Source organism: Cibotium barometz, chromosome 36 (assembly GCF_041138505.1).
Source record: "Cibotium barometz isolate CiBa-2024 chromosome 36, ASM4113850v1, whole genome shotgun sequence".
In the NCBI taxonomy this organism is placed as follows: domain Eukaryota; kingdom Viridiplantae; phylum Streptophyta; class Polypodiopsida; order Cyatheales; family Cibotiaceae; genus Cibotium; species Cibotium barometz.
In genome coordinates this window covers 43,677,357-43,703,387 of record NC_141081.1, presented here as the reverse complement: position 1 = coordinate 43,703,387, position 26,031 = coordinate 43,677,357, and the positions used below count along the sequence as shown (strand labels likewise).

Below are 26,031 nucleotides of genomic sequence, written 5' to 3'. Positions count from 1 at the left end.
GTCCCAAACCGAGCTACAACAGTACCGTCAATAAAGTTGGTGCCATTTCTGCCACAATCAGAGTAGTATGCAGTTGTGCTCCAAGCGACAACGTAACCTTGGGTCCACTCTTTCATAACCACACTCATTGCTCAAACTATCCATGTGGGATGACCCAACCTTTGGTATGATGCTAGTAATGCTGACCAGAAAGGGGCGGCTTGTACGAGGACCAAGCTGTGTAATATGCTGGGAACAAGGTCTTGCCTATGTCTGTTGTGTTATGAGTGTGTAACCCATTCCTTGTTTGTTCCTACCCTTGGGAACCACCTACTACCATGAGAAACTAGGCTAAGGGCCTAAGATTAATCCTTGACTAGAGTGTGGCAATCCCTTGAGGGGGAGTGTTGGAATCAAGGTATTGCCTATGTTCATGTGTATAAGCCCCAAGTCACAATTGAGGGGCGTGTTGGAATATGTGCAATTGTGTGTTTGTGTATCCATATGTGTGCGTGTGTGAACATCCCTAAAAAGGATGTGAACACTCATTTATATGTTTGTGTGTTTATGTATGTGTGAACCACCTCTTAGAGGGGTCACAATAATATATAGATATTTGTGTGTGTGATGCCATAAGCAATGATGTCAAAAGAGAACTTTTGTACGTATATAAAGGTACTTGTACTCCATTGAATTAATACAAGCTAATGTCATATCATTGAGTTGTGTGTTTTACTCTCTCTCTAGCTCTCACTCTCTTTCTCTAATATCTGTCGAGCTCTCAAACACCATAGCCATGGCTTTCTTGTTTTACCCACCATAGCTACTGTGCAACGCTAGCCATAGACCCTTTCTCCGACAGTGTGTGTACGCTGAGTACTGACATCTTCATTCTCAACCACCTTTTGTACTGGAGATTCAGTTGTAACACTTTCTAATTGTACATAATACAGACAGTAGTTTAGGACTCGTGTGTGATGTATGTGTTTGATTCCGCTGCTCTTCTTTCTATCTCTGAAAACCCTAGCACACAGCCATCTGAAACGGCAAAAACCCGGAGTTTCATGAGTTTCCCACATCTATGTTTGCACCTGACCATCTCCCAAAAATTTTGCATTAACTTTATCAGCAGTACTTACACCTGGAAAATAATGGAACAGGATCATACTACAAGAGGAGCAGTTGTAACATACAATACGCTACAAAGACCAACAAAACTGAGCAGGAATACCAACTGAACAGTGCATAAGCTTCATCAACACTTAAGAGTTCCGTCAAAGTGTCCTTTACCGCGTTAGTCATCCCACGAGAAAGCTTGTAAAGGTGTACATGTGAGGCACTTGAATCATATGAGCTTGAGTTTGCCCCGTTCACATTTGAAACTGGCATTATTCGAAAAATATTGATGTTGTGCCCATGAATAGAGGCAGTGACTAACAGAGTTCCAGTGGGATCGAAACATAGTGCAGAAAGTGGGCTTCCATGCGCTCGAAATTGCGACACCACAACTTTACTTACAAAATCGCGTACAATCACCTGAAAAAGGCAAAACAAAACATGATCCTGTAAATCAGAATTTTTATTTATATATATCAACAATACCAGACAACTTGCAAGGATAACAGAGCCGAAAAGGTGATATCTCACAGTTCCTGCGTGCTCGGGATGACCATTGCAACTGTTATTTTGAAGTGGACTTCCCAGCTCTGGTGAACTGGTACCCTCAGTGCAATATCTTGAAAATGCTTTGTATCCGAGGTCTCCTAAAGTGACGATTCCAGCAGCGAGTTGCTTGCTTGATTCTTTTGCATAATGTGCTACCAAACTACCATTTGCAGGAGAGGTTGATGGACTGACACCGGGAGAAGGGGTCAGGTGCTGTGGAGAAACCCTTCCAGTGTTTGAAATGACAGGCTGATTTGCGGCATAAGCCAACCACCTTGGTCCAACAGCAACTGCGCCATATCCAAAATTTAGCCCACTTGATCCTGGTTGAGGGGAAGGATATGTGAGCACACTGAAAGTACTCTGAAGTGTTGCAGCATCAAAACCGTAGAGCTGCAAGAAAAAGGAAACAATGATGTAATGAGTCATGACTCAGCATGTATCAAACAGTGCACTTAAGAGAGAGAAGAAAACTTGGAAACATACTTGAGCAGCAAGAGCGACTGCAACAACTCGGGAGCTACAACGGACAGCATAAATAGCAGTGCGAAATCTCAATGTATGTACATACGTATGGCTCCGTAAAGAGTAGAATTTAACAAGAGTAGGAACAAAGTGGTTCTCTCCTACAGAAGGAGGGCTCCCTACAACTCCACCGTAGCCATTTGCAAGTCCACTAGGTATACCAGTACTCCGACGATTTGTGGCGTCATTTGTGACAACTAGCAATAAAGGCCGAGCTGCATTCAAGCCTCCATCGGATGTTCCTTCAGAGGGTTGTGGCTGGACCCGCAGGAAAGCGACTGGACCATCACCTTTGGAGACAAGTTCCCACACATCATCCGCATCCTCCACATCCCAAACTTGGAATCCATTCACATAAGTCAGGAGCAGCACATGCCGAATATTGGCTGGTCCTAACTCTATTCTGTCAAAGCCTGCCCATTGCACCTGTAATCAAAAAGACGAGTGTAGATAGATCTCAATGCTACCGTAGAGACTGGGATGACAGAAAAAGTACATGTTTATTTAAAGCACAGATAGATCATATAGGAGGAATAAGGAGAGAGCTTCCATAACTGCAATTGAAAACATTTCCAAAGTATTACCAGAGCACAACAGCTTTGCAGACCCAAACCATGTCCTTGGAGCACAAAAGTACACAGGTAACACGGCAATGGCAAGAATTATGTGCTGGTGGGGTGCTCAAGAATATCATGACCCCATCACCACAATTTCATTTTCCTTCACAAGACATGACTTTGGCAGGTAATCGCTAGGTTACTTCCTCATTGCAGAGGTAATTCGCAGCTTCTGGTCAGACATGCTAGTTAATTCACAAGTTGAAAGCTGAGCCAAATTCAATTTTATTCAGGATCTCACTCACTGAATGCACACATAAAAGCATGATGTGTGTGAGTATATATACTTGTGCTATACATTAAGCAAATACAAGTGATATTCCATTCAAGGGAGCCATCAAGGACTTGGGGCCCATCATTCTCCATCAAGCTTTCGTTGACCCCTCCACTATACAAGTAGTGCAACATCACAACTCTCGGTCTTTTTTCTTACAGCTGGACAGCGATATAACTCAAGCCATCAGTAACATGCGTGCGGAACAGTGCTTGATTAACACTGATTAAACACTGACTAACTTGCTAATTAAAGTTACTTATGCTGCAAATACACAAAAGAGAAAGCAAAATGACCTAATCTACAGTATAGTGTCCAGACATGAATATCTACAATGATGAACTTGGATCTAGATCCAGACTCACAAAATGACACCTATCCTATGTGCATAAAAATGCACCATTCTGGAAAAGGTGACTGTTCCAGCTGTTCCTTGCTCCCAGGGAACGCCCTTCTGCCGAAACTCAACTTGCCTCTCACTACTCCTGACTTGGGCTCTTGCATATATTCATCTGCAACTCAGCCACCTATTTATATGCATCTGTACAGCTAATCAGCTATTCTAGGGCTGGTCGGCTGGATGTCCTGCTGGTCAGCCACAACCAATAAAGTTGTGTTCACACCTGGGCACCTCTTCACACTTCGGCGGATGTCTGGATAGCTCCTAGACCTCCAGAATAGTACCTATCCAACCTCTAATCTTGCCTCTAAGCCTGCTGACTGTGTCCACGTGGCATCCCTCTACATGATGCGCATGGCATCCCCTCTTGCTAAACTTGGAGCACATGGAAACAAGATTCACCTTTGCTCCACTTCCAATCAGGTCCCAACTTGTAAGAGGCCTCCCACGCTTGTCTAACCAAGATCTCCTAAACACAATCCAAACAAGATTAGAGAAAACAGGTGCAAGCAAGCTCACCACCCAACCATAGAATCAGTACTTCAATCCTCCCCCAAGCCAAGGGCTACGGCTCCACTCTACAGATACATGCCAGTCAGCACTAGCGTCCCATACCACTAGTGCTTGCCCACAAGGACCCTCTCCAAGACTATTTCTCATCTACCATGTCCACAGCAAGAGTAGAAACTCTGCTCCAAGCACAGACCCATCCAGTTGGGATATTTTTAGAGATAAAGTTTATGGAAAGACCCATCTCTTAGATTGGGACATGTGGCAAGAAAGTGGACCAAAGTGAGACAAGTGGCCTAACACTTGTTAGAAAGTGGATCAAAGTGAGACAAGTGGCCTCACACTTGTCACTTCAGCTATTGTGTGGCTCTCCACTTGTCATCGTAGCCTTCTCTTGCCATTTTAGCTCATGGGAGGCCCAAATCTACAAATTGGAGCCCTCTCTCTTCATTAATGGAGGCTCTCTTGCTGCACACTAGCCTCTACCACCGTTACAGGCTGCCCTAATGATGGCTACTCTCTTTCTCTATGACTTGAAGGCTGCCCATGAAGAATACCGGCTGTTGGGGACTGTTTTGGAGGCTTCCATCGCGAAGAAATACTGAAGGCAAGGGTATTTAATCATTTATTATGATTTCTAGCCATTGTACTTGTTGTACCAGCCTTTGTACCTGCTGTACTAACCATTGTACTGGCTGCACCAGTCCTTGTACTTGTTGTACTTGCTATACCACCCATTGTACCGGCTGTACCAGCTTCTGTACTTGCTGTACCAACCACTGTACCTACTGTACTAGCCACTGTACATGCTGTACCAACATTTGTACCACTGTACCGGCTGTACCAACCACTGTACCTATTGTACCAACCACTGTACCGGCTGTACCAGCCATTGTACCTACTGTACCGGCTGAATGGAGAGTTGTACTTGCTGTACCAGCTCTATTGCATGAAGACCCGTGGTTTTTTGGGAAAGAATCAGTACCCACACGAAGGTATATGGATTATGTTGTTGGCTCGGCATTTCTACAGCCTATGTTCCGGCTTGGTTGCCTCGTGTTGGGCTATGTTATGGCATTTGTATATGGATAATCCGGCATCTCCCCTGGGGAGAGTAAGGCCCTCAAAGCTTGTACATGATATTATTCTCCTTGGGTAATAAAATACTCAGGGGGGGGGAGGGGTCGGCCCATTCCGGCCTCTATGCGGTGTCACACGTGCAAGCTCCATTTTCAACATTTGTGGATGTTTTATCGCTTTTATGTTTTATGCAAAGTGATGATGGATATGTGTTAAGGCTGTGACTATGTTTAAATGTTTTAATATGCATTGATGGTATCAACAAGTGTGTCAAAGGCCCTAGTCCCCCGGGCACCGCCCACCACCGCGAGTTACATTGGTATCAGAGCATAGGCTTTCTTGGAAGCGGAGGCTTCCTTCTATCAATAAGGAAGAGAAAAGATCTCAAGTGGGGACCACACTTACCATCATTGCTGTTAAGCATGGCCAACCACTTCATAGCTTATGAAGCAAGAGCATGAGCAGTAGACAGCTTGTTGATCTAAGGATTTATGAATTCACAAAATTTTATCTTGGAAGTGTGGAGTTGGCTTTATGTGCACACGTTTAGCACTCTTTCCATATGGATATTGTGGATTATATTATCAAGCTTACAAGTAAGCTATATGGAAATATATCTCAGGATATCTTAAGGATATGGTGACGAGATATTTCTTCAGGATATCTTAAGGATATGGTGACGAGATATTTCTTTTGGCTTCATGACCAACCTGGCAAAGAAAAGCTAAGTGCATATGTGGGGGCATATAAATAGGCCCCCATCCCCATACCACTCATTGTATCATATTCGGGATCTTCTTGTGTATATCAGAGCAGAGTTACACGCCTACATCTATCTCTCTCTCTCTTGTGCTGTTTTTCTGCATGCGTTTTTTGACCTTGTGTTCCCAGATCTGGTCATCATCTCCGCTGCGTATTCTGACAGTCCCCACCGAGCCACGAGCTGAGCTAACTAGGTTGACGTACCGACCAATCTCCACCTCGCGACGTCCCATACCGCTACGTAGCTACCCTCGCGGGCCTCGAGATTGCTGTCGGCCTTGGCTACGTAAAGCAGGTGCACGTCTGCACTAGATCCAGGCTCCAGACCATAGAGCTCTCACAAATCACGCGAGACTCTATGTGACTAATCACTAACCTTAGCCACCCTTTTATAGGCTCTTGGCCGATCATCGGGCGTCCACACTTGGACGCCCGCTCGTCCATACTTGGGTGCCCGCCTGTTAGTCTATCTCTAACTCAGCTCGCCAATCAACCTGCCTAGCTCCAAGCTTCCCTAAACCTCGAAGCTAGTCTTGTGTGCGTGTAGCACACGGTAGATACACACTGTGCACATGACATAATCCCCTTCCTCTAAGAGCTCACTCCTGAGCTCACTAAAAAGCCAGGGTAATCTCTCCGAAGAGTAGTCAATGTCTCCCATGTAGCATCCTCCTCAACACGATCCTTCCACTTGATCTTGTATTCCGTGATAAGCGTATTACGCAATCTTCTTTCACAAAATCTAAGAATCTTTTCACGTTCGTGTGGAACCAATGTCATGTCCTCGACATCTATAATTTCTTGAGTAGTAACTAACTGGTCTGTTCCACCCAGTACTTCCTTAAGTCTACTGACATGAAATACAAGATGAACTTTCACATGAGAAGGCAAATCCAATTTATATGCAACTGGACCAATCCTTCGTGTAATACGAAATGGTCCACAGTATCTAGGGGATAATTTCGGAGATCGACCTGTCCGTAAAGTCTCGGAATCTTTCGGAACTCGCAAATACACTATCGTTCCTTCAGAGAACTCTCTGGGTGAACGATGTCTATTAGAATAAAATCTATCTCCGTCTTGAGCACTTCTAATAGATTCCTTCGCAACTTGTAACATTTCTTGCATATCTTGCAAAAAATTACGTGCTGCATCATGCTGAAGTCCTGAGAATCCTACTGTAACAGGTGATCTAGGTTGAAAACCATACATAAGCATGAAAGGACTAAAACCTGTACTCGTATGCTTAGTACTGTTATATGCAAATTCTATCATAGGAAGATAATCCTCCCATGAACTCTGTCTTTTGGATACATATGCTCGAAGCATATCCTCCAAAATCTGATTCACTCTTTCAGTCTGGCCATTAGATTGAGGATGATCTAAGGAACTCAAATTCAAAGTTGTTTCCAACTTCTCAAAAACAAGGTTCCAAAAATCACTCGTAAACTTAGAGTCCCTATCACTGACTATGTCCTGCGGTAACCCGTACAGTCTAAACAATTGCTCGATAAATTGCCGTGCTAATTGCGTAGCTATAATAGTCTTCCGGATCGGTAAAAATCTAGCCATTTTTGTCAAACGATCTACCACAACCCAAATAGAATCGTGGCCTTGATGTGTTCTTGGCAATCCGGTAATAAAATCCATGGAAATACTTTCCCATTTACTACCTGGGATTAGCAAAGGATGCAACAACCCAGCCTGTCTAAAGCGTTCAGCTTTATTTGCCTGACAAATTTGACACTTGAGAACATAATCTTCTACATACCCTTTCATCTTTGGCCAATAAAAAGTGTGTTTCACTAACGATAGCGTCCTCTGTACCCAAGGAGAAGGGGCGTCGTGACACTCCTTAAGATCCTTGGACCTAATGTCCGAGATCTGTGGTACACAATTTTGTCATTACGAAATAGTAAACCATTCCGAATCATCCACTGGCCTCCTGCAGCCTGAATGGTAGACTGCTCAGTCATTGAGTCTTGGTCAATCAATGAGCTCCCGTCCTGGATCTTCTGCCAAAATGGACCAAAATAACTATCAGTCTTGCAAAGCCCTCTCAATGACTGAAATAAGTCAGTAGAAATCTCGGTGAACGACAAAGTATTCACCTCTCTAATTCGACTAAGCGCATCTGCAACACTATTCATTGACCCTTTCTGATAACGGATCTCAAAATCAAAATCTTACATTAACTCAGCCCAACGAGCTTTCCTTCCTCTCAAATCATCCGCATCACACATACTTGATTGACTGATGATCAGTCAATACCAATCATCAGTCAATACCACAAGCTTGGAGCCATATAAATAATGTCTCCAAACCTTGAGAGCATGAATCACAGCATAAAGCTCCTTCTCAAGGGTTGGCCAACGAGATTGAGTGTCGTCTAGCTTTTTACTTTCAAAAGCAACCGGTCTACCATCTTGAAATAGAGCAGCCCCGATGGCATAGTCACTGGCATCAGTTTCAAGAACATAAGGCCAACTAGGATCGGGTAACGCTAAGATAGGTGCTTCCTTGACTTTATCTTTCAAAAGTCTGAAGGCCATATCCAAATCGTTATTCCAAGTGATAGGCTGATTTGACTTACGTCCACGACCTTTCAATAAGTCGGTCATCTGTAGTGTGAGCTGAGAGTACTCCAACACAGATTTCCGAAGAAAAACAACAAAACCGAGAAAAGAACGAAGTTGTTTCACTGTTCGCCGTATAGGCCAGTCCAGAACCTTCTGAACTCGATCATAGTCAATGCTCAATCCATCTCTAGTGATCTTGTGTCCCAAGTAAATGATGTCTGTCATAAAAAACTCACATTTACTTAACTTAGCATATAGTCGATTCTGTCTTAAAATAGATAAGACAATCGTGAGATGTCTAACATGATCCTCAAGAGTACAACTATATATCAAAATATCATCCAGGAACACCACCACAAATTTCCCCAAATGTTCACGAAAAAGATCGTTCATCATTTGCTGGAAAGTGGCTGGAGCATTGGTTAACCCAAAAGGTAATACGAGAAACTCGTAGTGGCCATACCTAGTCCAAAAGGCGGTTCTTTCGACATGCCTTTCATGAATACGTATCTGGTGATAGCCAGTACGTAAATCTATCTTCGTGAAATATTTCACTCCGGCTAACCGATCAATCAGGTCATCTGATCTAGAAAGAGGATAACGGTTCTTAATTGTCCGCTTGTTCAATCTCTTATAATCTATACACATTCTCCAAGTGTTGTCCTTCTTTCTCCTAAGCAACAAAGTGCACCCCAAGGTGATTTACTTGGATGAATCTGGCCCATCCTCAAATAATCTTCGAGTTGTTTAGCCAACTCATCTTCCTCAGCTTGGCTCATCTTGTAAGATGAAATACTGACAGGATGAGCACCATGGATCAAGTCAATACGATGATCTACTACCCTTTCAGGTGGTAAACCCGATGGCAGTTCCTTAGGAAATACATCTTGAAACGAATCAAGTATCTTCTGTAATTCTTTGCTTTTAAACACACTTAATTCATTGACATCCATGGAAGGGATGAGAAAGGAAGAAAGTGGAATCAATACACAATGGAAAGCGGTATACAAAGAAGAATCCATTATATTTCCAAAATCAACTGTATTTACAAGAGGTCCCTGAGAGGGATGAATACAATCACCTAAAATACTATACTGGATGTTCCTATGCTGAAAAGAAAAAATATGACTAGACCAATCTATCTGGACTTGAAGAGTCTTAAACCACTCAATCCCAAATAACAAGTCTACATTTTCTAGGTGCATAACATAGCATTCCAGAGTATCTTTGTAGTCCTGAATCTGGATTGGAAGCATCTCCACCTTTCGATCCCATACTTGCCTTCCCGCAGGTAGGCGTACCTCATAGGTATGATCGCTGGGTGTCGTATCAAGACTCAATTTTTGCACAAGTTTGTAGTTAACAAAGTTGTGTGAGCTGCCAAGGTCTAGAAGAATGTGAATTCTATGGCCATTCACTTCTCCATAAACTCGGAGAAGATCATGCAAGCCAAATACTTTAGAGTTGAACAGACAATCAGAGCATGTACTAGGGTGAGAAAGTACAGTAACTGACGTACCTGTCAAAGACAACTAGTTAGCTGCCTTTGGCTTGGGTCCTGCGTTGGTCTTTGCACCCTTTTGCTTCGGGTACTCGTTACGCATGTGTCCTTTTTCTTCGCAAATAAAGCAACGTCCCTCCTTCTTGAGCTTCAAAGCTTTAAGGAGTCGTTTCTTCTTCGCTGGTGTCGAACTTGAATTCTTCGAAGGTTGGTCCGATGACTTTCTTTCAGTTGTGTTAGCCGTAGGTACAAAGAACTTTCTTTTATGCTTGTTTTCCTGCTCGGTAACGGGTTTCGGCTTGGAAGAGACCATTGTATCATCATAGATACGAGCTGAATGAATGGCCTCGTTCAATGTTTTGCATTCGTTATTTTTAACTTGTAAACGGTATGAGTCTGGTAAACTAGCTACGAAGAACCCCAAAAGAGTAGTGGGATCCATCTTTGTAGCTTTCATTTGCAAGTCCCTAAACTTCTAGAGGTAGACCTCATAAGTGAGGTGCTACGAGGTCATGGCCAAAGCTGTAAACCGGGCAACATCATAATCATCCTCTTTCTTGAGGAATTCCTTCTTGAAGACGTCTTCGAATTGTGTCCAAGTTGTTGGCTTAGGGTTGAGTTCCTTCTACCAAAGCAAAGCTTTGCCTGAGAGGAAACCTGCTGCTAACTGGATCTTTTTTCCATCATCATATGGATGAAACTGAAAATGGACCTGCCACTTATGTAGCCAAGTGTCCACGATCTCCTTGGTACGTTGCTTTTCCTCGCCCGAACGGTTCCAAAGTAATGTTGGGGCCTAAAGCAGAGGCCAAGGTATCCATACTCAAAAGAGTAGAGAGGTTAGTTGTGACTTGGTTGAACACAATGCTAATCAATACACTTAAATACACTAAGATTTGAAGGACACTTACTCATATACAAGAAGTAAATTGCTGAATTGACAAGAGACACACAATGAGCCGGAACGGCCGACCCCTCCCTTGAGTAAATTGTATTACTATTGGAGAAATTCAATACATAGCTTCACGGGCATCCATTGCCAAATCCTCCATGCCAATGCATATGAAATTCAGCATTTAGAAAACAATGGTATGTCGATGTAGATCACCAAGAAGCTACCTTGATGCCCGGCCCGACTTCAGTGCCCATATTCTCTACCATTGGCTCTATGTTCTACCAAGCAAGGTAGCAACATCTTCAAGAGCACATAGGACAAGAGAAATACTACACAAGGCGGCTAAACAAGGAGTCCTGTCCTTCTACTGAATAAGTATTGACAACACATTGTCCAATTAGCTTACCAGTCTTCATAGAAGTTGTTGCAAGCGGAAGCCTTCACATTGGAAGCTTTAGAAGTGTTAATATCTTCGATTTGCCGCAATCCTTCGCGACAAAAGTCTTCAAGAGGATGAAGGGAACCCTTGGAAAGCTTCCCCTATGGTTCAACTTGAGAAAGAAAGACTGAAATTAGGGTTTTCAGCAAAAAGACCAGAAATTACAGCAAAAAATGAGAGCTGTTTTGCTGAATTTCAGTCATTGGGAGTGAGTAGGAGAGTGATTAGCACTTGGAAACACTCTTGGAAGCTTGGAAAACACCCTAGCAAGTTGGGTATGGCTATGGAGAGCTTGGAAATGGAGAGAAATGGTGGAAAAACAGAGTTTTCAGCCTCCAAAAACCCTCATGAAGAGAAAACACGAATTTTCTCTTAATAAGCAAGTGAATTGGGGTCCAATCAGGTGAGGGGACATGGGGAGATGCCCATTTATGAGTAAAAAGGGAGGATCAAGTCCTGGACATTGAGTCTTGTCCGCCTCGGGACTTCAGTGAGTGTCAACTTGGAAGCGGTCATAATTTATAAGTGACTTTTGGGCGCCCAAACTTAATGAAGTGGGAACGCACTCACTTATAAATATTGGCTAAGTCCTAAGGGCTATTTGAGCCTAGATTGGGTAATACTTACCACCTGTTCACACGCAACACAACAATGTCAGCAGACAGTTTCACACGCACGGTTCACGGGCGGGCGTCCCCTAGCCCGGAACTACACATAGGTCATGCACGCATGAAAACAGCATGCAATTTCATTTGCAGGCAAGCACATAAAGATGCTATGCAATGCAGCATTGGCATGAGCTGAAACCGGGCTCTGATAGAAACCAGAGTGCGGTAGACTAGCAGTCACCCGTCCACTTGTAGTCTAGATATGAAAACAAAACAGATTGGAGCTAGAGTGCCCAAATCTGAAAACAAAGTGACACCTGTTGGCCCCAAAGCTTGGCGCCCCTTGCGGTATTTCTTTATTAAATTCCAAAAATATGAATGGCTGAGTACAACAAAAATCAGCCAAGAGATTACACCTGTATGTCCAATCTGACGGCCCACAATCCTTCTTAGCACAGAGGATCTATGCACACAGATCTGTGTTTCACAATAACACACTGTGCCTCCCTCTGATCAGCCAAGACCACTAAGCAGGGCAGCCATGAGCATACATCTCGCATAACTCAAGTGCATGATACAACATCTCAGCTCATACATACATGTACTGTCCAAACTCTGTCTCAACCCTTGTCAATCTGCCAAACCCCTCCTCTCACAAGGGGCCAGATAACTCATATCTGCAACAGACATCAAGCAGTAGTAAGAGAGATAGATGAACAGAAGCGGAGCTTACCAAATTCAGCTCGTGAATCAACACTGGAGGAAGCAACGGTACCAATCTGTACTTGCAGGCACTTGTTTCCACAACCCTGCTTCACACATGTGTTTGTACTTGTCTGTACCCTCCTCCTTGTGTTCAGTTCTATGCTGTCTATGAATGTACAGATCTGAAAAACAGCCCCGTACCCGTCTATACTACCTCGGGATACGTGCCAAGAGTTGTACTTGCACACGCAGCCTGCTGTCCACACTTGTACTCGCCTAAACCTGCGTAATCAGTTCTGTCCAGCACCTGTCCTGCGCCGCCTGCAACAGTACTTGCTGTACCTGACTGTCCGTACACTGTACGGCAGTCGTACGTGTTGTACTTGCTGTGTACTTGTCTGCACAGCCTGTACAGAGTCTGTGCGCAGCCTGTCTAGCAGGGAGATAGACCCGCAGCAGTTCCTGAGAAAGAGAGAGAGAGAGTACTTGCAGCAGATCTGGCCGTACAGTGCTGTACGGCTGATTTGTACTCAGAAAAACAGCAGCAGCAGCACACCAAAATCTGCAGTCGACTCTTCTCTTCAGCTTCTCCACGCATGTACCCAAGTGCATCAACAAGCCTCCACGACTCCTTTTCCCAAAAGCTAGAGAGAGGGGGAGGAGAGAGAAGCACTCACTCCAAAAGTGGAGTGGCCTCCTCCCCATAAAAATCCTAGGGCCCCCAAACTTTAAAAGTTCCCTAGGGCCACTAAGGCCTAGGGGCAACTTTAATAAACATAAAAGTTTAATGTTCTAGTTCCCCCCTTCACACCTAGGGATGTCCACACATCTTAAACTCTGTCCGGGCACCCCCCATGTGAATCATAAAATATTCTGACTCTGCAACCACCATGCCCACACTTGTGCTGTTCCATTTTCACAAGGCCATGACATACCCCCCTCTTGAAAAATGGCAAGCGTCCTCGATTGCATTCTGGTGATGCATCAAAATATCCAAAGTGAAATATACAATATGGCAAGATCAGCATCCCAATCTCTCTAAGCCATGCATATGTAACATCATTCACTGCAAACCAATGGCATAGTAATAGTCCAAGTTGTATACCACTGTGAACCATACATATCCACAAAAATCTCATGTGACTAGTACACATATATCATAGAAGTCCCATAAACAGATGTACTGTCAGCCTCAGTACCTTCGGGTGAGATAAAAACTGCACCAAGCGACCTCTAGATGTCATCTGAGCCTGTTTTTATCAAGGGAGTGGAGGTGCTACCCCCCTCTTGAGCATCAGGTAATGCTCCAGACCCATGCTCTGCTGAACCTGAATGAGCCACAATAAGAGTCGGCTCTAACTCAAAGGCATCGAGATAAAGCTGCAAAACCTGAGGTGAATCTGTTAAGTCACCTTCCTCCATCCACTTCGCATCCATCGGTGAATAGTTCTTGAACTTCACAAGATAGCGACGGGAAACTTTACCTCGTACCTTCCTTTCTTTATGTGCCAGTATCTGCTCTGGAATCAGAACCTCATCAAGTTCCTCAACTTCCGGCTGAGCCTCATCTGATACATCCTCAGGCACATCCCCACGGAAAGGTCTAAGAAGACTCACGTGAAAAGCATTGTGAAATCTCCAGTGATCTGGTAACTTCAAACGATAGGTTACCTCACCAATCTTTTCCAAAACCTGAAAAGGCCCATAATATCGCATGCTCAACTTAGGGAATAAGCACTCTTTACCCTTCATCTTCTTGAGTCTAGCCTTTTCAAAGCGCAAAAGAACCCAATCACCCAATGCAAACTGTAAATCACGTCTGTGACGGTCTGCGGCTTTCTTTTGCTTCTGCTGAGTTTTCTGGAGGGCCAACTTAACTCTCCGATAAGCTTCATCCAAACTCTCCACATACTGATCAGCCTCAAAGATCTTATCCTTTGTATGCAAAATGGGTGGAACCTTCTTCCCTCCTTCCACAATCTCAAAAGGCGCCTTGCCTGTCGAGGTATGTACAGTGTTGTTATATGCAAACTCCACCAAAGGAAAATACTTTTCCCATTGTTGCTTGTGCTCTGACACATAACACTTGAGAAGATCCAACACTGTAGAGTTAGCCTCTTCTGACTGACCATCTGTCTGTGGATGAAATGATGATGAAAACTTGAGAGTTGTACCCATGTTGTCAAACAACCCTCTCCAGAACAAACTCGTCATCCGTGGATCACGGTCACTAATAATAGACGTAGGCAAGCCATGATACTTGAAGATGTTCGCCATGAACAACTTCACCATATGATCCACTTTGATCGTCTTACGCACGGGAATGAAATGAGCCTATAGTCCAGATGCCATCATTTCCCGTTTGTGTCCGTGGAAGATCAAATACAAAATCCATGGCAATGCTCTCCCAAGGTCTATCCGGAATAGGTAAAGGCTGTAATAACCCTGGTGTCTTCTGACGGTCAAACTTTACCTTCTGACATACGATGCATTGCCTCACAAAGGCATCAACATCTCTTCGCAAGGTTGGCCAATAAAAGAAAGTCTCCACTGCTTTGACCGTGGCGTCAATACCTCTATGACCTGCATACGGTGGAGCATGACTTTCAATCATAACCTTGAGTCGCAATGGCCTGGTAACACACAGTCTGCCATGCATCAATAAAAACCCATCCCTGAGAGTATAGTGCTCATGCCGCTGACCCTCAGACATCTGATCATACAACCTTTCAAAGTCCTCATCATGGGCATACTGCTCTTTCATTTCATCAAGCTCATGATGATAAGCAAGTGAAACTGCAGAGACCTGTGGCTTGCGTGACAAAGCATCTGCCACTACATTCTTTTTGCCTTCCACATGCACAATCTGGAAGTGAAACATTGATAAAAAGTTTGCCCAACGCATATGCTTCTCTGAAAGCTTAGTCTGCGTGAGGAAATAACGCAAGGTCTGATGATCTGTCTGTATAGTGAAAACAGCCCCAAGCAAGTAGTGTTTCCATGTAGAAAGAGCGTGAATTACAGCCAACATCGCTTTCTCATAAACCTATAAATGCTTCTCAGCATCTTGCAAAACTCTACTCTCATAGGCTATGACATGTCCCTCTTGCATGAGAACTGCACCAATGCTACTTCCACATGCATCACACTGGACAACAAAAGCCTTTCGGAGATCCGGTAACACCAATACTGGGACCGAAGTAAGCTTTTCTTTGAGCTTTTTGAATGCTGTAATTTCCCGATCAGCCCATCTAAACGGAGTTGCTTTCTTCGTCAAAGCATGAAGAGGCGAAGCAATTTCAGCAAAGTGCCGTATGTACCGCCTGTAATAGGAACACAATCCTAGAAAACTGCGTACATCATGCACGGTCCTCAAAGCTAGTCAATTAAGTATTGCTTCCACCTTTGCTGGATCCATACGGACTCCATGCGCAGACACAATATGTCCCAAGAAATGTATCTCTTGCAAAAAGAATTCACTCTTCTTGCCATTAACAACCAACCTATGGTTTCTGAGTTCTGCAAACACAATGGCCAAATGCCTTCTATGCTCTTCCTCAGTTTGTGAATGCACAATCATATCATCAAAGAAGGTGCCCACAAACTCTCTCTGAGGCCTGAAAATCCTGTCTATCATTCTGTTGAATGTGGCAGGCGCATTCGTCAAACCAAAGGGCATAACCAAGAACTCATACAACCCAAATGTGGTTCCGAATGTTGTCTTATGCACATCCTCGGGTCTAATGCGTATCTGATGATACCCGCTTTTCAAGTCAATACGACTAAAAACTGTGGAGCCCTGTAAGCGGTCCAATATGTCATCGATCCTCGGTATGGGAAATCGATTCTTGATGGTATTCTTGTTCAGCGCCCTGTAATCAATACACATGCGCCAAGAACCATCCTTCTTCTGCACTAAGAGCACAGGTGAGCAAAAGGGTGATGAGCTAGGCTGTATCAACCCTTTATTCAAAAGCTCCTGCACCTGACTCATAATCTCTTCCTGTTGGACTGCACTAACACGGTACGGCGGTCTATTCGGTGGAGTACTACCAGGAATCAGATCTATGGCATGATCTTCTGGCCTCTCAGGAGGTAATTCTCCTGGCAATGACTCGGAAAAACAATCTTGAAACCCACTTAAGAAATCAATCTTGTCCTTATCTAACATAGACAAATTAGACTTAGACTCATCATCCTGTGCATCCTTTACATAAATCAAGTACGCAAAAAGATGCTTTTTCATTACTAATGAAATCGCCGAAGCGGATACAATAGGAACAGATTCCCCTTTGAGTTTTACATCCAATACATGTTCTTTCCCTCTATGAGTCAGAGTAATTTTCCTATTGTAAGTATCCACCACCGCATGTACACTGTGGCACCATGGCATCCCCAACAAAACATCACACCCATCCAAAGGCATGATGAAGAAGCTTGGCACCCCTTGCGGTATTTCTTTATTAAATTCCAAAAATATGAATGGCTGAGTACAAACAAAAATCAGCCAAGAGATTACACCTGTATGTCCAATCTGACGGCCCACAATCCTTCTTAGCACAGAGGATCTATGCACACAGATCTGTGTTTCACAATAACACACTGTGCCTCCCTCTGATCAGCCAAGACCACTAAGCAGGGCAGCCATGAGCATACATCTCGCATAACTCAAGTGCATGATACAACATCTCAGCTCATACATACATGTACTGTCCAAACTCTGTCTCAACCCTTGTCAATTTGCCAAACCCCTCCTCTCACAAGGGGCCAGATAACTCATATCTGCAACAGACATCAAGCAGTAGAAAGAGAGATAGATGAACAGATGCGGAGCTTACCAAATTCAGCTCGTGAATCAGCACTGGAGGAAGCAACGGTACCAATCTGTACTTGCAGGCACTTGTTTCCACAACCCTGCTTCACACGTGTTTGTACTTGTCTCTGTACCCTCCTCCTTGTGTTCACTTCTATGCTGTCTATGAATGTACAGATCTAAAAAACAGCCCCGTACCCATCTGTACTACCTCGGGATACGTGCCAGGAGTTGTACTTGCACACGCAGCCTACTATCCACACTTGTACTCGCCTGAACCTGCGTAATCAGTTCTGTCCAGCACCTGTCCTGCGCCGCCTGCAACAATACTTGCTGTACCTGACTGTCCGTACACTGTACGGCAGTCGTACAGTGTTGTACTTGCTGTGTACTTGTCTGCACAGCCTGTACAGAGTCTGTGCGCAGCCTGTCCAGCAGGGAGATAGACCCGCAGCAGTTCCTGAGAAAGAGAGAGAGAGAGTACTTGCAGCAGATCTGGCCGTACAGTGCTGTACGGCTGATTTGCACTCAGAAAAACAGCAGCAGCAGCACACCAAAATCTGCAGTCGACTCTTCTCTTCAGCTTCTCCACGCATGTACCCAAGCGCATCAACAAGCCTCCACGACTCCTTTTCCCAAAAGCTAGAGAGAGGGGGAGGAGAGAGAAGCACTCACTCCAAAAGTGGAGTGGCCTCCTCCCCATAAAAATCCTAGGGCCCCCAAACTTTAAAAGTTCCCTAGGGCCACTAAGGCCTAGGGGCAACTCTAATAAACATAAAAGTTTAATGTTCTAGTTCCCCCCTTCACACCTAGGGATGTCCACACATCTTAAACTCTGTCCGGGCACCCCCCATGTGAATCATAAAATATTCTGACTCTGCAACCACCATGCCCACACTTGTGCTGTTCCATTTTCACAGGGCCATGACATGAGCAATTTCCGTTCATGAAACCATATAAGACCAGGTGTTTCCAGGCAAGTATATGCGATACCAGACCCAGTGAAAAGCCAATCCTCCATGCGTTTCCGGGCATGTACACAAAGGCACAAGTCCCAGCGGAATATCATATCCAACTATACAGCATGACACGTGTCAATCACATGCATAGGCACATTCCATAAGCCATGGACACCAATCCAATATGTACATAGTGTGAAAGCAAGAGTGAACCATTCGGGTGGCCAAATGGTGACATTAGTGGTCAAGAGAGAGATGGAGTTCTGCAAGGCTTGCATCTGGGCGGCAATTTGTGCCTGACGTTCCGAAGAAGAAGCTTCGAGAGCAACTTTGAACTCTTGGAAATCTGATTTTGACACATAATCGTCAAAAAGATCGGCATCAGTATCTTCCATAGCCGGCAAGCCTTTGCGTTCGACAAGGGGCTCCAACTCCGATTCTTGGGTCGACATCGTGAAGAGGACAAGTGGAGAGAAAATTCGATCTTTGCACAATAAAAGTGCGAGGGAACTTGAGAGCTTGAGAGCTTGAAAACTTGAGAGATGTGTGGCAAGAAGCCCTCTTAAGGGGTTTATATAACTGTCCCCAAAAGCTAGTTGAGCTTTGCCAGCCGACCAGCATCTTTAGGGGGTATAAATACCCAGGGCATAAATCAGTTCATTCATCTCATAATTCACAAAGTGTTGGAGCTAACTCAAGGGCTAGGACAACCAAGGAGAAGCTAACGCTAACGGTGAAGAATTGAAGGTCAAGGGTAGAAGCTCCTCCTCAGCCAAGAAGGTTCAGGTTTCAGTCTTTATTTTCAGATTTGCATCATTCTAATAAAAGCTCCCTCTCTCTCTCTCTCTCTCTCTCTCTCTCTCTCTCTCTCTCTCTCTCTCTATATATATATATATATATATTTATTTATTTATTTATTTATATTTATATTTATATTTATATTTCTACACATCTAAATTCAGTTTTGTGCGTTATTTTCGTCGCGACAAGTGTGGTGATTTCTGAGCATTGAAGTTACCGACACCACCCCCCCCCCCCCCCGAAGCTTCCACATGTTACACTAAAGGTGGTTGCAAGGAATAATCATGTCTACGTGGCACCAGATTAACGTGTGCACGTGACATCACTACTGGTCCCATCTGGCCGATTGATTAGCACTGTAAGTATTTGGCCTTTCCTAGCCCTATTCACATGATGGAACCCTTGCCCGGACATTGGACAAGTAGAACAAGGTATGGGGATAGGGACCATAAGGTTTGCTCGTGAAAAAGCACCAGTTTTGGTCAAAAAGCAAAGAAATGCAAAAAGTCAAACTAGGTTGACCGCGACCCAAGAGCACCACTAGCAAGAGGAGATTCAGCCGGACCAAAAAAGGGTCAAAAAGCAAGGTCCTAAAGCCAGAAAAGCAAAGCACAAAAACTTTAATAAAAGTTGGCCTTATTTGAGTAATATTTTATTATTAAAAAGCAAAAGAGGAAAGCAAAGTAAAAAAAGACTAAAAGCATGGAGAAGCTTTTCAGCAAAAAGCAGGATCCCCTCCTTAGGTATAAAAGAAGCAGGAACCTCACTTGTTCTTCAAGATTGAATCATGGGGTTCAACATTTGGAGCTTGTCATCGACTGGAGCATCACCTGATCTCTGCTGTGCGCTGCCTGTGTTGAACCAGCATCACCTGCGTGCTGCTGTACAGCCTGACCTGCCATCCGTACAGGCCACTGCTGCCACCATCCCCCTATTGCCAGCCCTGCTGCCTACGCAAGCACCGCCGCTTCTCAAGCACCATCTACGCCAGTTGCTGGTCTGCTGATTGCGCCGCCAGCACTGCCTTCTGTGAGCCTGACTGCCGTTTCCCACGCCTGCCGGCGCTGTCTGCTGACCAGCACTGCCACTTGTGTGCCAGCTGACCTGGCCAGTGGCTGCCTTTTACCAGCGCCGCCTGGCTGCCATACAGTGCCACCCACCTCCAGCACCACCTGCGCCTGACCGAGTGCCGCTTGCCTGGTTGCCACCTCCTACCACCTGGTCTGCTGTTGTGCGCCATCACCGCTGACAGTGCCGCCTTACAGCACTGCCTGCTGTCTGCCATCCATACAGGCTGCCGTTTTTCTTTCCTATTCGTGTAAAAGGGCCTTGATCATACAAAAGGCTTCATTTCCATGTCATTCCATCACGTCTTGCATGAGTGTGTGAACAGCCTCTTAAGGCTATATTCTCCGTGTGTAGGTAAGCAATGATGTCATACCCGTGCATGTGTGTGACTTAGTCAAAGATAAGGCTCTAAGCCTACAAAAAGGCATTGTACTCAGTGAAGCATCACATCAAGTAATCAAATCATGCATTAAGTCGTGCAATAGCATCTCTCTCCCTCTACAGTTCACTTCTCTCTCCCCCCTCTCTCTCTCTCTCTCTCTGCGCCATGGCTGTCTACCACCCGCCATAGCCTGTGTGCGCACCCTGATTAACCAACGTACATCCTCCAATATTGTGGCTCCTTAAGCCCAAACTCAAACATGGTAGCTGGATGGCAGCATCGGAGTGATAACTGTCCCTGGTGAGAGGACCCCAAGGTAACCCCCCCCCCAAAAAAAAAGACTTGGTATTGCCTTATATGTGGAAATTTAGGCTTACTGGCTCCAACTCGCTACTTAGCAGCCTAACAACACCTGGATAATCCCAACCTTGCTAAGAATTGGGATTACCCTCTGCACAAGACAGGCTTCTATGATATCTCAAAGCCCAATCAAAGGTACCCAATGGCTTGGCCTTGGAACATAGCTTCAGCCCAATAATGTTATCTGCTTGAAAGGTGCATTGGTGAGCATAAGCGGTGGTATGAAAACGCATGGGGTGTAGACGGTGGGGATGCAAAGAGGTGTGGGATTGGTGGCAAGGGGTTTTGGGGGAAGTTGCAGGTAGGTAGTCAGCATCCTTGTCGATGATAAAGGGTGTATGAAACGGCACTGTTTACGTCAAGAGGTCACTCAAAAAACCAAATTTCACATTGTTTTGATCTTTGTGCTTTCTTGATATTTCATTGCTACAATGTAGCAATAGACATCTCAACCAACATTGATTGTGCAAATTCTGAAAAACAGAACACAAAAGCAAATTCCAAGGGCTTCAAAACTACCTGCTCTCGTTGGCAATCTTCAGCTGTAGTGATCGTTGATGCAACAGACGACCCTGCAGACCGCACTGTAGAAGCCAAGCTGCTGGCACTGCGAAGGATGGCTCGGAAAGAGTTTGGAAAGAAACTGCTGCTACGGCCTGCTCTTGGAGCACGAGTTTGCAAACGAGTATCATTCATCATCCCAGAACCTGGTCTTGACAGGCTTCGAAAGATGACCACAGGTTTTTGAATCGATTACAGCCTTGTGCATACCCAGGCTGTTTCTCCTTCTTAACCTCGAAACAGCCTTTTCTTGTTTCACCTAGGGGAATCGGCTGCCACTGTCGGCCTCATCTGGAAACCTTAGCCCTAACCCTAACCTTAATTTTCCATTTTCTGGTCTGAAAAATGAGCCTAATTTTTGAGAGTTCTTTTTTGAGGGGTTTTACCTCAATATAAACCAGTATTCCAAGATATATTTTCCAAAAAATTATCACCTCTCAAAAGCTGACTACTTCCACAAAAGTACGTTTTTGGACATCAGATCGCTGTGTGGATGTGTGCGGGGACTAATCAGCTGATGGAGAAGCTTCAAAACACCATAGTCTGCCGTAATTTGTGGAAAATAGCTTTCTGACAGGGGTTAATCAGATGATGGAGAAGCTTGAAAACTGCCTTAATCTGTGAAAAACCAGGCTTTCTAACAAAAAAGAGCCGCAAATTTGATTGCTGAAGCGAATAAGGATGCCCTTTGAATCTGCAGGATGGATTGCATCCGCGCGAAGAGATGAAGATCGATTTTGATTTCTTCTTTTTGACAAGCCGCTGCTTCTTTTCCTATGTAAGCCCCCTGTTTCTTCAGGGTCCGCTGTAATTTCCTGCGTACAGACAGAAAACCCTAGGAATTTCCACAAATATAAAAGAGAATTTGCAGCCAAGGAGCGGCAGTACCAAGTGGGGAAGACGATGGCAGCGGCAAGGCTTTGCAGAGCCCTGGGAAAATAACGACGGAAATGGAGGGAAGCACCCGCTGCTGCACGGCTACGTTTTGTTGGCCGTGGCGATGAAGAAAAACAGAGAAAGAAAACAAGCTCGTGGTGTTGGTGATGAGAAGGAGAAGAGAAGAAAAAGCACTGTCGAGGAGAAAAAGCATATATGAGGACCCATGGAGGTCCTGTTTTAGCAAAACCGCTTCGGTGCCCTTCGTGTCTGGCTTTTCTCAGCTAAGCGGTTTTCCCGAAAACAGCCCGTCCGCTTTCCCAGCAACGCAGAGATAACCGTCCGATTGAATCCCAGATCGACGGTTCTCACAATTCTTCCTTCTGCTCAATGATTTCACCGTCCGATTTTTTTCCATCGGACGGACTTCCGTATCCCGCAAAAAACACCCCACAAAGCTTCTGACGTGGAATATCTTGCCTGCATATGCCCCCAGGGCCCAAAAATATTTTATATATATATATATATATATGCATACTATCTATTAATATATTTATGGGACTTACTTATATACACATTTGCCCGCCAGCTCATAACCTTGGCGTCCTGTGAGTGCTTGCCCCCACAATAGTGTTGATAACAGCCCCCACCCCAAGGTTCCTCTCTCCATTAGGAAACATTGTGAAGAGTGAAAGGGATGGGGGCACGACATGCCTAGAGCGTGTGCATAAAGAAGAAACCTCCCTCATTAGCATATTGTTACCACCTACCTAAAACACCCTCCCTCTCCATGGACACAAGATTATTCTTCCACACACCACACTCATTAATCCCACAAACCATGCTCCATGGTGTGAGAGGGGCACCACTGGAGGATATCAAATGCCTAAGCAACCTAGGGCCTCGCAAGCTTGTCATTCTTACCAAAAATACACAAAAGTACTCATACACTTCAAATAAGCACCCCGCCCACACTACTTACAAATTGCACATCTTGACCAAGTCATCATTTTGCATGAATGGTCTCCCAGCCACTAGATTCCATAAGATCCAAAGCACTGTGCATGAGGCTACTATTAGGTTATTCTCTCCCCTTATATGTGTCGCATTGGACCCCAAAACTGAACCATGGGTACGAGCACATGTATTAGAGTGAAAGTAACTTGTGATTTTAAAGTATTGGCTCTCAAGAGAAAAAGGGCAATGAATGGGAAGGACAACTAAGGTTGCATTCCCTCACGAAGGAAAGTGGAAGTGAAAAGTTTGTGCATTACAAAACCATCTATGCAACTTAATAGTTTCTCTACTGACAACAAAACAAGCCAAATAGCTATCAATCACCTTATATCTTAGTATCCCCACGTGAGCAATTATGAGTCATGTTAATCAATGCTACTTATGTAAATACTAGTACCATAAGTTGCATGCAATGGTGAAAATTGTACTAGTTCTCTCACTACCCATCATACCCATGCAAAAAAAGTATTTTCATAGATATAATATTAAGCACATGTGTGTGAACTACTGCATTAGACATGGCCCCTAAACATTTCTTTTCAGCAAATGGCACTTTATCGCGGTTAGCTGTCGTCAACAATGGTTTTTACTTTCTACTCAATGTGTGCCTCTTCCATGTTCTTAAAAGTTTAGATCCCCTTTTAGTACAAGCGTGCCTTAATGCATTAAACATATGATCAAAAGATATTCGTAATAATCAACTAAATAGTGACTAGGAGCTCATTAGTACACCACCCTTAGAGATAATAGTCAATATGCTTTTAGTGTGAAGATATCTAAGTACCATGAATTACCTTCAAGGACAAACAAAATATTACTTTCAAAGTAACTTCATCAGTGGTTGCTATAGAAAAATCAAATGAGAAATAAGAACAAGCATTACAAAAAGTTTGTCAACTTCAATGAAAAAGAAAGGAGAGAATAACTCCTCAAAGTTCTAGAACACTTCGCCTTGTACTCAAAAACCACAATGTTGCGAGATTCTAGAGGAGCAAATCCTTAAGTATGGCATCATTTGCGAGATTCTAGAGGAGCAAATCCTTGAGTATGGCATCATTTGAAATTTTTGCATTGGTTGTGACTTGAAATTTACATATAAGAGCTTAAGGACATTGCTTTTATTAAGGAGGGCTCATAATTTTATGTGCATCACCATATTAGAAAATGGATTGAGAATAAACCACTTATAGGGCACCATGATATAAACCACTTATAGGGCACCATGATATAAATATATTTGTACATGTCATAAAGCTATCAAAAAAGGAAGCTAATATTTAAGGTATGTCTTTGCTTGGGCTAGTCATAAAATGTAACTACACTTATAATTACAATTCTCTAAATTTCTGATCCATCTTCATTGATGCCCTTTGTTTACTTATTCATGTTGTATAAGAGAAGATAAACTCCGTTTACTCCACACACTATTGCTTCCTTAGAAGTAATACCCCATAAACAATAAACACCTTCAAGTAAATCTTAATTGGATTTTTCACACTATTGTTTCCTTCGAAGTAATACCCCATAAACAATAAACACCTTCAAGTAAATCTTCATTGGATTTTTCACAAGGATATAAAAATTTCCATAACTCATTAAATATCTCTTTGTAGATTATGATTCATGTAAATTTGCATGTTGAAAAATGACTCCAACATTAACTTGTTAAGCTCTCGTTATGTTTTTAATATATGCATGTTGTTTTTTAAGGTGGCATTTTTTTATTTTGAATTTTTGATGATTCAAACCTTTCACTTTTTCATATTTAATAAATCCATGATGATCTTTGTTGTATTTTTATAGTTGTTGCCCTCATTGAAACTAAGCATTTCATAAGCACATAAGCATAGTTCCACTCAACACTCTTCTTTAACATTATAACATAATTATGTGATAAGGTTTATCCACTCAATAACGTTCTAATTTCAAGAGGTATGTGCACAACACATGGATGTCTTCAATCTCAAGACTAATCACATCACTTCTCATACAAACATTTTGATGTTCTTACCTTGAATCCTCTGACATCAAAGAAGGATAGTCCAATTCAATGTGTGAGACTTTAACTGGCCTAAGTCAAGGAAAATAACCAAGCTTAATAAATAAACAGATGACCACACTGTGTCTACTCTAAGAACAAGTTAATACCACGAGTCTAGGGACACAAGAAACATTAGAGTTACAGGAGCCTTTTGCCTTTTTTTTTAAAAAAAAATGCACGTGACAATTTTTACACACAATGGCGACCTTCCTAAGGCAAAACTAACATCGATCCTATCTGCAAACACAGATATAGCATCAATAGGTTTATGACAGGTCAATCTAGTTCTTGATTGTATATACGGATATTTATCCTCTTTTTGTGCTCTTGCTCTTTTTACTATTTTTTGTTTTTCTTTTCTTTGTTTTTTTTTAAAAAAATGTATGAAGCTATATATATACATCCCCTTGAATTTGGCAATTACATGGTCAGTTGAGAAGGTTCTGGAGGAAGCAATAGAATGTCGAGCGTGAGTACATGCTCCCCCTTTCCTTGGGTAGATCATATTATTTGCAATGATGTTGCAGCCTCTTGGAACCAATTTGTCCAGCGGGTCATAGGTTGTGATGTGGGCAGATAGCTTTTTATGACCCTTGTGGCCACATCCAATTGTA

At 43.6% G+C, this 26,031-nt stretch overlaps 1 protein-coding gene across 3 annotated transcripts in view; it reads right to left on the bottom strand.

Annotated features, from left to right (window-relative positions):
* LOC147617922 (autophagy-related protein 18h-like) overlaps window positions 1-22,729 on the bottom strand; it is a 45,313-nt gene extending 22,584 nt beyond the window's left edge. For 2 of the 3 annotated variants that reach the window (XM_086776174.1, XM_086776176.1), the window contains exons 1-4: window positions 21,442-22,729; window positions 2,131-2,595; window positions 1,627-2,037; window positions 1,270-1,515 (exon numbers count right to left, since the gene is read on the bottom strand). In XM_086776174.1, the coding sequence (XP_086632300.1) occupies window positions 1,270-1,515; window positions 1,627-2,037; window positions 2,131-2,595; window positions 21,442-21,621 (1,302 nt within the window). In that variant the 5' untranslated portion in view covers window positions 21,622-22,729. The remainder of the gene's footprint in view (window positions 1-1,269; window positions 1,516-1,626; window positions 2,038-2,130; window positions 2,596-21,441) is intronic. The other variant, XM_086776175.1, reaches the window with a different exon arrangement.
* Window positions 22,730-26,031: the final 3,302 nt, after the last annotated feature.